This window comes from Leptosomus discolor, chromosome 22 (assembly GCF_034619465.1).
Source record: "Leptosomus discolor isolate bLepDis1 chromosome 22, bLepDis1.hap2, whole genome shotgun sequence".
NCBI lineage: Eukaryota > Metazoa > Chordata > Aves > Leptosomiformes > Leptosomidae > Leptosomus > Leptosomus discolor.
This window is the reverse complement of record NC_141412.1, coordinates 6,941,059-6,951,114: the sequence shown is the minus strand read 5'-3', so window position 1 is coordinate 6,951,114 and position 10,056 is coordinate 6,941,059. Positions and strand designations below refer to the sequence as shown.

Here is a 10,056-nt window from a genome sequence, read left to right as displayed (position 1 = left end):
CCCCCCCCCCCCCCTAAAAAAGTTTAAAATCCTCAGATCCTCAGGAATATTGTCATTTTGTCAGTTTGTGAGTGAGCAAGAGAAAAACCGAAGGGATCCATTTGATAATATTTTTTCTAAACAGCAAGGGATGGGGAGGGGGTTTGTTTTTTTAAGTGAGCTACATTTTTCTGGCTTCCTTAAAACTCAGAATTTCACCCCAAAATAGCCTGTCTTGGAGCTTTCAGGAAAAAAAAAAGAAAAAAAGCCCATCCTTCTCCGAACCAAACTTTTTAGGTTTCGGCCAAAAGTTTGCCTCTTCCGCCACCCTCTCTCCCAACATCCTCAAAGCATCAAATCTGAGTTGCTCTTTAAAAAAAAACAAAAAAAAACAAAAAAACCCAACGAAAATAACAGCAAAACCAAATTAAAAAAAAAAAAAAATATAAAAGAACCAACAGAAAAAAAGTCCCATTGACTCTCCAAAATGACACGGGGGTGGATCCTCCGCCCCGGCCGGCCACCTTCACTCGTCGGCATCTGGTTTGACATCCAGCATGGCGTGGAGCTCCTCGGGGGTGTAGCCCAGCAGGCTCTGCAGGTCGCAGACGAAGCGGTAGACGTAGCGCTTCCCCGCCGTCTTGTGGATGATGTTCTTGTCGTAGTAGTAGCGCAACCCGCGGCTCAGCTTCTCGTAGTTCATCTTGGGCTTGTTTTTCCTCTTGCCCCACCGCCTGGCCACCTGGGTGAGGGGTGAGGAGAGTCAAGGGAAGGGATGGAAAAAAAACCAACGGGGCTTGGTTGGGCCGCGCTGGCCACGAGGGAAGGGAGAGGAGGTTCCTTGTCTTTAAGGTGGGTCACAACGTTTGGGAAGACCAACTCCTGTGCAATGGCAGAACATGGCAGCGGTGTCTATGAGGATGTGTAAGTCAGGGAAGGGAACTCACGCCCCATCTGTTCCCCCAAAACAGTGGGACGTCCCCCCTCTCACCTGTACATACCGTGTTCGAAGAGCTTTGGGACTACGTCTCTCTCTCTGTGGTGTTTCAGCGACTTCCCACCAACACCGGGCACAGATTACTGCTTCCCAGGTATTACTGCAGCCCAGTTTTTCACAAGTTTTCAGCTGAGCTTTAATTCATTGTCTTTCCCTACCCGTACCCCACACCACGACGACACGACTGCCCAAATCTCAGCCCTGAAGGGAGGAGGGGAGGGTTATCCACGCCGATATTTGGGCCGTGCGCTTAATTGCAGGGTACTCTACCTCGTCTGGGTCAGAAAGTTTGAATTCCCAGCCATCGCCCGTCCAGCTGATGAAGGACTGACAGGACTTGTCGGTGAGCAGCTCCAGCAGGAATTGCCACAGTTGGATGGGTCCGCTGCCTAGAGAGACAAAGGAAACACGAGATGTTAACGTCAGGAAAAGCACGGCCCCTTCTACCCCGGGGAAAAATCACATGCAAACGGTGCTCACTGAAAAAAATAAAACCTTCTACTATCAAAAAAATCCCATCAGCGGCCACAGGGCAAGATCTGGGCTGAGATGACAGCTTGAGAGTTAAATCCTGCAGGTAAGAGAGCTTCCTATTTGCAGTAAGAGCTGAATATTCATGCACTGGAATGCTTCACTTCGAGTTACATAAATAGGATTATTTTTCTGGCATCCAAACAGCGAGGAGTCATTGTCTTGGCACAAGAGCACCACCGTCTCCTCCGTGCCAAAAAAGCTCCTGGCCATCGCATGAACTCCGGCAGACTCTCGCTTCCCGACCTTGACTCTTTGCTCCGTCGCTGTTTACCGAAGATAAGGGGGCACCCAGGTATGAAAATTATTTGGCCTCTTTCCAGGGCGTGTTGCTGCAGGATCGGGCTACGCCGGGCTCGCAGAGCTCGCTGCGGGGAAGGCAGGGGCCGGCTGGCTCCGCAGGCGGATCTCACCAGCTCAGCACCGGTGCATCTCCCCAGCACACGGTCTCAGCAAAGCCATAAGCACATCTCCCTGCGGCTGCTGGTTCCCCTAAGCCAGCTGGAGAGGCACGAGGCGGCGCGCAGCACCCCGTGCCACGTACGCTCGGCCTTTCCTTACAACACCACGGTCTTTTGGTGGTCATTATGGCCAACAGCAATTGGCCTTGGGGTCCTGAGCCCGACACAACTAACCTCCAGCACCCGGTGCACCCCACTGAGAGGCCCGTGGCTTCGCAGGCTGGTTTTGGCTGGATGAATGATGTTATGTGGAATGATTTCGAAATACTTATCTCTTCCGTGCGCTTGTGTCCCAATCAAAGGTAGAGGAGAAGCCCTCAAGCCAAAATCTCTTTGATGAGCAACTTCCAAATGCGGCCGCACCCAAAATATTGCACTTTTAGCTCTGGGCAACATGTTTCGGGAGAGATTTTGCCATGTTTTAAACGCAGCTTAGACTATATCACTAATTACAAGAATGACAATAATAATAATAATAATAAACAGAGCCAGAGATTAGAGGAAATGATTTCTCACAAAAAGAATTGCACAGGCTGGATTAGGACTGGATTAGGACTGGGGTAAACCCGCCTGCTGACAGCAATGAGCACAAGCTTCAAGCAGGGAAAAAAAGAGTTATGTAGTCCGAAAAAAGGATGGAGAACAGCCTGTTTCCATGAATGACAATGAAGGCTGTCAGAGCTGTGACTGCGGGATAACCCGCGGAGGGAAGAGAGGGCTGTTTCCCCCTTTTCCACATGGTTTGAAATGACTCAAAAGCAGACAAGCTGCTGGGGAGGAGGAAATGAGAGAGCTGGCTCCGGGACAGGGGAATCGCTGTGCCCCGTCCAGCCCTCCTCAAATTGTTTCCCTCCTTTTAACCCTAAGGAACCGCTCCAGGGTTTTGCAGGCACCCGGTCCTTCACCAAGCCCTGGGGGTTATCGCACAGCCACGGGGAGGAGAAAGCAGGGAGCTCACAGCATCTCTCTGCTTGTAAATGGGAAGAGGACAGACAGTGGGAAAAGGCTCCAGCCCCGTCCTTCTTGGCAGGAGCTTGCCAAGACGTTGACTCCGCAACCGCGCTCTCCGGTAGGGATGGAGTTGGGTTATCTGTGCCAAAACGAGGGAGGAAATTCAGATGATGCTTTTGCCTCTCATCTGATAGGGAAGAGCCAAAATACTGGCCTGAAATGCCACTGCATCTCGAAGCTTAGACCTATTTATAGCAGCGAGCTTTAAAAGCAGAGAAAACATTGGGCAAAAAGGTTATTTCAGCCACCTGAGGTCCTCCACAGGAATTCACGCGGGGACGGTTCCTCTTGGCCCACCTGACTTCACAGCAACTCCCTACACACATGAAGAGAGCATCCAACACCCAAATCAGGTTCACAGAGAAACAGGCCTAGGAGACAAGACTGAAGCAAGACCAGGTTCATCACCTCACATCGATTTCTCTCCTGCCCAACCAAAGAAGAAGGATTTTTTTAATTCCTTCCCCAAAATAAGACGGATGGAAACGCACCACCTAGGTGCCAGGTTCTTGGGTAAGCTACCGCCCTCAAAATCCCCCTGGGCCACCCTGGCTCTGCAGGAGCCTTTTGAGGTTCCAGTGTCGTTAACCCCGAGCCAAGCTGCCGGCGCAGTTCATGCTTGGTGCTCACGGCTCGGCTGCCAGCTGGCACGGAGAGGTGTCGGGAAACCCGGCAATTTCTCGCCCTCTCTCCAGCAAGCGAGGTAGGGCTCCTGCCTCTGCACTGGGTGCCTCTGCCGGGTATTTTGGGATTTTGAAGGAAGCGGTGTCATCCTTGGAACAGGGATTCCCAAGGTCTATTCCGAGCCGCCTGCGGGACACGTGTAAAACCCCAAATTCCTCTGTGTTGGACAAGCAATTATGTCAAGAATGTGTTTACTGGAGGGCTCGCAGGCATGTCTCAGCTCCTATAAACACACGCCCTGCCAGAGGGGAAGGCAGCGGAGGCCCTGCAGATGTGCCGCTGGGGCATGACTCCGAAATGTCAGCCAGGCGGGTGATGCACGAGGGAGCAGGAACCAAACCCCGGCACATGCCCGGGCCTGCGTGCCCGAAAACAGCTCTGGGGAGTCCGTAGGGTAGGAAGGTGAAATGATCAGAGCAGGGGTGCTGGAGGTCCATGCATCATCTGGTGGGCCAACACAGCTGTAATGAGCGCTGAGAGGGCTGTCTTCAGAAATGAGCTGCTTTTCCCTGCCCTGCAGACCAGGAAGGAGCAGGGAGTTACTTCTCCCAACGCCTAAAAGGATTTCAAGGCGACCCTTGGCTCGTGCAGAGATGCCACCCCGCCCCCGACATCGCGTCACCAAAGCTATCAGGGCAAGCACGAAGCTGCTGGGCTTGTCTCCGCACCCCAAATCTCCGCCCCCGCAGGAGCTGGGAGCAGCGCCCATTTTCCATCCCTTCTCCTTCAACCCTTCTGCTCGTCCCCAGCCGGGGCTGGAAATCCCCACCACGACGCTTGGTCCAGATCACTTCATGGCACAGGCACATGCAGCCACGCCGACCGCCCCGAGGCCACCCCACGACCTGCTGCCTTGGTTTTCTCCAAAAACAACCACCGCTGGAGTGTCCTCTTATTTTTTGGATACAGCCCCAAGCGCGGGGTGGAGAGACACAAGCCACCTTTTACGGCACTGGTCCCACCGCACACATCAAGGGGCTTCCCAGAGCAAGCTGGTAGAGGAATGGGGGCAGCCCCTGCTCCACAAAAGACAAGGCGAGGACTCAGAGGGCGGTGGGATGTCCTCCCACCCCGCCGTGACCTCCGGCACTCGTGAAGGCTGCTAAGAATAGCGCCCGCCGGAGGGGCTCGCCTGCCTACCGGGGTCACAATGGGCACCCTGTCTAGCCTCGGTGGCACTGAACGGGGTCCTTCAGCAGGGAGTGTCACACTGCAGGAATTCTCCCGCATCAGGGGGAAAATATGCCTCCTAAACTGGACGGCAGCCAGCTCCTACAGTGGGAAGCAGCTCTCAGTGGTGCCTCCTCGGCACCAGCCCTCTGACAGCACCCGTGGGTGCCCCCAGAGCAACTGGTTTGGTGCCACGCCATCCCTGTGCCATCATCCCTCGGTTAGGACTGGAGGTCCCCTACCACCTTCCTACCCAGTGGGGCTCTGGAGGGGTTTGAAACCAAAATACGCACGACAGCCGTTTTCACTGGCCCGGTGACGGTGGCACCACCCGGCTGGGGCAGACGGGCATCTGCGCTGTACCCGGGAAGGCACGGCCCAAAACACGTCATCCCCACACTCTCTCGAGATGGTTTCACACCCCCACCCCTCTCAACGGCCTCTGTTTTGTTTCCCTTCTTTCAAACAACAAGAAGAAGGAAAAAAAAACCCTACTGAAAAAAAAAAAGCAAGCGGCGCACCTATGCTTTTCTGCTCTGTGGTTTGTGGTCCCAACCCAACAAAACAATTGGGCATAGCAACATCTCCAAAACAGCCTTCGCCTCGCTCATGTGCCTGCCCTGCCCAAGCCCCCTTCGATGGCACTGCGGCACCGAAGGTCCCCAATTTCCCCCATCGTGCTGGGGGACAGTAAAGCTCGTCCCCATCGCTCCTTTATCAGACCAAGCCCAGCCGCCTCCGCCCCAGCTCTTGCCCAGGCTGGCGCGGGCAGTCACGCCCCGGTGAAGAGCCAGCTTTGCATGGGTGGGAGGGCAGCGGTGGGGCTCGGATGGAGGCATCTCCAAAGAGCAGGCGTGAAGAAAGCGGGGAAGAATCCAGAAAGGACCTTCCTTGGGGAGCCACACGCTTTGGGCTGGGTCTATAGACAGGAGAGCAGCCAGGTGGGACACTCCGAGCCAGCTCTGCTTTCCTGATTCATCTCTGTTCTGAGGAAGAACGTGCTGGGAGGACTGGTCTCACTCCAGAGGCATCTGGCAAAGCACAAAGGGTTTCGTGAGCTTCACGTCTCCCCCTGAAGGTGGTCCTGCAGGCCAAGAGCTGCCGTGCAACGCTCCAGCTCGTTGCTCGAAGGAGAGCCAAAGCCACAGTTGCTGCTTTGCCACCGCTTCTGGGCTGCTGAGAAGCCGCTGCCGGTGGCTGCAGCAGCTCTGGTGAGAGCAGAGGTGCCGTCACGGTTGGGCAGCGTTGCGTGGGGCTGATTTCACTGTCATTTGCACATGTCTGGCAGGTGGAGCAGGAGCCACCGAACCAACCCCGAACCCCACCCTCGAGCTCCCCACCTTGCGGAGGCGGAAAGGGGCTGCTGAGCCCATGCAGGCTCTGCACCAGAGGCAGAACGCGGGCAGGAGCCACCGGCTGGCCACGCTTGAAGTCACCCTGCAAGGGCAGGTAAAGGGTATGGCCCAGAAGGAGCGAGCTAACAACTTCCCCTGCATCACACAGGGGACAGGGGTGCTGTTGTGCTGCTTCTGATTGCCGGGGCAGCTGACTGCACCTCCAAATTCCCCTTACCCAAGACACAAGTGGCCACGGCTGCCCATAAAGGCACAACTTCTCCAAAACGGCAGGCAAGCAGGCAGGAAGGATGCTCATGTTTCTAGGAAAGCTCCAAGGTGTCAAACAGAGACAGATCACCAGACCCTGGTGGGAAAGGGGCCGGGAAGGCAGCTGCTGGCGGATTTTTGGATGCCGATGACCACAACACATCCAGGGAGCTCGCTGGTGGAAGCTTCAGGCCAGCAGCATAGGCAGCAAGAAGAGGGGAAGCAGCACACAAGCTCTCTTGAAAGAGACCAACTTTCTTTGGTGCTGACTTGACTTTCTTGCAAAACAGCAGCTGCGTGCTTTCACTTCTGCGTCACAGATAAGCATCGCTCAGAAACAGAGGCTCGTCGAAGGCTTCAGGCTCTGTACCGCAGACAATTTGGACAAGGCAGATGCGTTGAGCAGGCAAATTTGGGCCCTTATCGACATGGTACTGTGAATGCTGATAGCAAGGATCAGGGTTGGATCTGGCCTGGGCAAAACCGTTTGGTAGACAGAAGCGCTCCTGGGCGCTGGGGCGAGATAGCATCTGAGGTGGCTATTCCCTCCGCTACTTTCTGTCTTCTTTAAGGGCAACATGATAATGAAGATAGCATCAATCTGTCCTAAGAGAGACACTCAGGTCATGAGTGATACTAGCTGGGAAAGGAGCATTAACTCTTTGGGTGCTGATACTGTCTATAAAGGCAGCAGCACCTTCCTAACCAGGTCCATAAGAAAGGACAGCATCACAAATGCAAAACCAGCCTTGCAGATGAAGGCTCGAGGTTGCCCCCTTCACCCCCTCATCCCTCTTTCCTCCCTCCGCCTCTCAAACACGAGGGGAATCGCTCTGCTCTGTCTGTTCAGCTACGTGGAGCAGCAGCTCGGCACATCGCAGCTCTGGTGTCGCGGCCATGCAGACGGAAAGCCCCGACCTGCGCAGACCACGCTGAGGTCCCACGTACCACAAAGCAAACAAACACCACATCTTGGCTATAAACCCACGCAGGTGCTTTGGGGCGCTCGAGAAAAGCCGAAAACAATTCAGCCCCGGGTGGCTAGCGCCAACCGCAGGGGCAGAGGGAGGGTGTGAAGCTCCGCTGGACCTGCAGCACCAGGAGGGCAGCACCACAAGTGGGTCAGCGTAGGGGAAAGATGAATATAGGGCAGCAAGGCCAAAGACCGATGCGGCCAGAGCCACGCCAGCCGCCCTCCGCGTGGGCTGCACGCTTCTCTGCTGCAGACCGTCCGGGCTTATCCGCGTGGCGTCAGGTCACACGGAGGATGCTGGTGGCCGTGGCACCCGTCGGATCCAGGATCCAGCCAGGTAGGGCTGCAGGTGGCACGGAGGCAACGCCGGGCTCGATTTAGCCCAGCCGGGCTGAGGTCTAGAGGGATCTGTGCCCGTGTGCCTGCATGCGCCTCGCAGCAGCCACCCGCCCACACCCAACACTGCACCGCTGCCTGAAGGAGAGAGCTTCAGCTCTTAGCTTCAGCTAAGCCAACACGAGGTTTAGCACATCTGCCTGCAGAGAAGACGCACCTTGACACACCACCTGCCTAAATTTGATGGCTGCATTCTGTCTCCAGTGCCTAGGTCACGTCGGAAAAAGAAAATCTGGCTTAATGTAAGACTTAAGCTGGACAAGGTTTGAGAGAGCTGGCCCCAAAACCAGAGATGACCAGAGCTGGCCCTCCTTGAGCTATGGAAACTGAAGTTCACCAACTCCGGAGCAGTTACATTTCTCCTTCAAAAAAAAGATAAGAAAATTGCATCAACCTCTATCTGAGCAACCATGGCAACTTGTTAAATTAGGTCAAGATGTGGGGGCAGATAACGCAGCTTTGAAAAGCTGCTCGCGCGAGCTGGGTGAAGAACACATCAAACGCAAGTGGAGCTTCCGCCAAAATGCACCTTCTCACCAAAGCATGCGCCTCCTAGGGCAGATACCATCAGAGATCCGCCGCGGCTGCGATAAAGCACTGTGCCACCTCCCTGGGCCACCGGCAAAACAAAATTGTCAAGTTCTTAAAGCCAACCCAGAGAGCCCTGGAGATGAAGGACGTGATGTCCCAGGCTTCACCCTTCCAGCCCTAAGAGGTGCACACCATGGCATGTCTGTTGGGTGCTCCGCTGGCTGCTGACTGGTGTTGGACACGCTCGAGGTATCATCTGAGAAAGAGAAAGCAGGGGTCCTGGCCGCTCTGGGACCCTGGGCTGGTAATCCCCTGCTCTGCTCATTTGGAGGCTCCACCTCCTCCCCAGAGCTGCAAACTGAGCCCAGACTTCAAGTTCCTCCACTCTAGCTGCTAGACAGCACTTCCTCCCCTGCGTAAAGTAAAAGTAAAGCAAAGCAAAAAAAAGAAGAACCTAGGAGTTCTGCCTGAAGAGTCCCCATACTCCTTGCTCAAGAAAGAGGTCCAGCACTTCTCAGTGCTCTCCTTTTCTTTATTTTTCTTTTTAGAAATACACTAACACCAAACAGTTTTGAAAGTGCCCATTTCTCCTACAGTTTGTAACGCCACGTCGTCTCACTCGCTCTCACTGTGACCTGCTTCCACAGCAACCTGGCGTCGCTTTGCAGCCATGCTGGGCTCCCCTTTGCACAGAAAACGTAAGGTGCTGACAGGGCAGTAGGCTCCAAAAAGGGACAGAGGACATCTCTGGAGTCACATGCCTGCAAAGATCATCTGTTCAAAGCTTGTTCCCAATGGTAAATGCAGGCAGTGGCCATTTGAGGAGCGAATTATTGCTTAGCGGGCTTTGGAGCAAGCAAGCAGTGCTCCAACCCGAGGATTTCCTGATTCTGGTAACCTCTGCTTTTCCTCTCCCCGTTTAAAATTTCTCAAGTGAAGCGATGCAAAAAAAAATCAGGTGCTCCTACTCACTGATCACACCAAAACGCCTGGGCCAAGGGATTACCTTCCCCGCTCAAAACGGGGTTGGAAATGAGGCGAGGGAAAATGTTATGCACCGCAAAGCGTTTGGGAGTGTGCTCTGGCACCGCATTAACCAAAGTCTCCCCTTCCTGGCGGCACGAGTCCAAGGACGCTCTTTGGGGTGCTAATGCTCCTTGGCAAAACACGGGGTCCAGCTGCCGACTTCAGCTCCTCGCTCGTGGAGGGAGCTGGGAACGCCACCTCTCTACGGAGGCGGCTCTTTTCCGTGAGCTACAGCAAACGCGGAGGGAAAGATCCAGCTTGGAAAACAAAGCTCCTCGTTTTGCCAGTGCTTCTGTGCCTCAGTTTCCCCAGCCGTTAAAAAGCAACCAACCCTCCTGCCCAGCCACCGAGTATCCACAACGCTTCCACGGGCCGTAGCGAAAGGCGTTATCGGGACAAAATAGGCATAAAAATCGCAAGTGGTGCTCACTGGTCTCGTTTCTGAGGAACATCAACTTCCGTGGCGCGGCAGAGGACGGTGTCCCGGAGCACGGCCCCTCCTACCACTCATGCCTCTCCCACCACTCTCCCCACCACATCCCCCAGCTGAAAACCATTCAGGAATAGCCAAGCACACTTTTATTTTGCATAAACTTGGTCGAAACAGGCTCATTCAGCAGGCAGGGCTGAGCTTTCTTTCTAACTACAGCTATAGCAACAAACCACTTCCTTTTTTACACATAGCTCCTAAAA

The 10,056-nt window shown here is 54.6% G+C and overlaps 1 protein-coding gene across 4 annotated transcripts in view; it reads right to left on the bottom strand.

Moving 5' to 3' along the window:
* Positions 1-505: 505 nt before the first annotated feature.
* Positions 506-10,056, bottom strand: part of ETS1 (ETS proto-oncogene 1, transcription factor) — a 65,697-nt gene continuing 56,146 nt past the window's right edge. For all 4 annotated transcript variants that reach the window (XM_086476806.1, XM_086476804.1, XM_086476805.1 and 1 more), the window contains 2 exons: positions 1,247-1,365; positions 506-721 (listed from right to left, as the gene is read on the bottom strand). In XM_086476806.1, the coding sequence (XP_086332932.1) occupies positions 506-721; positions 1,247-1,365 (335 nt within the window). The remainder of the gene's footprint in view (positions 722-1,246; positions 1,366-10,056) is intronic.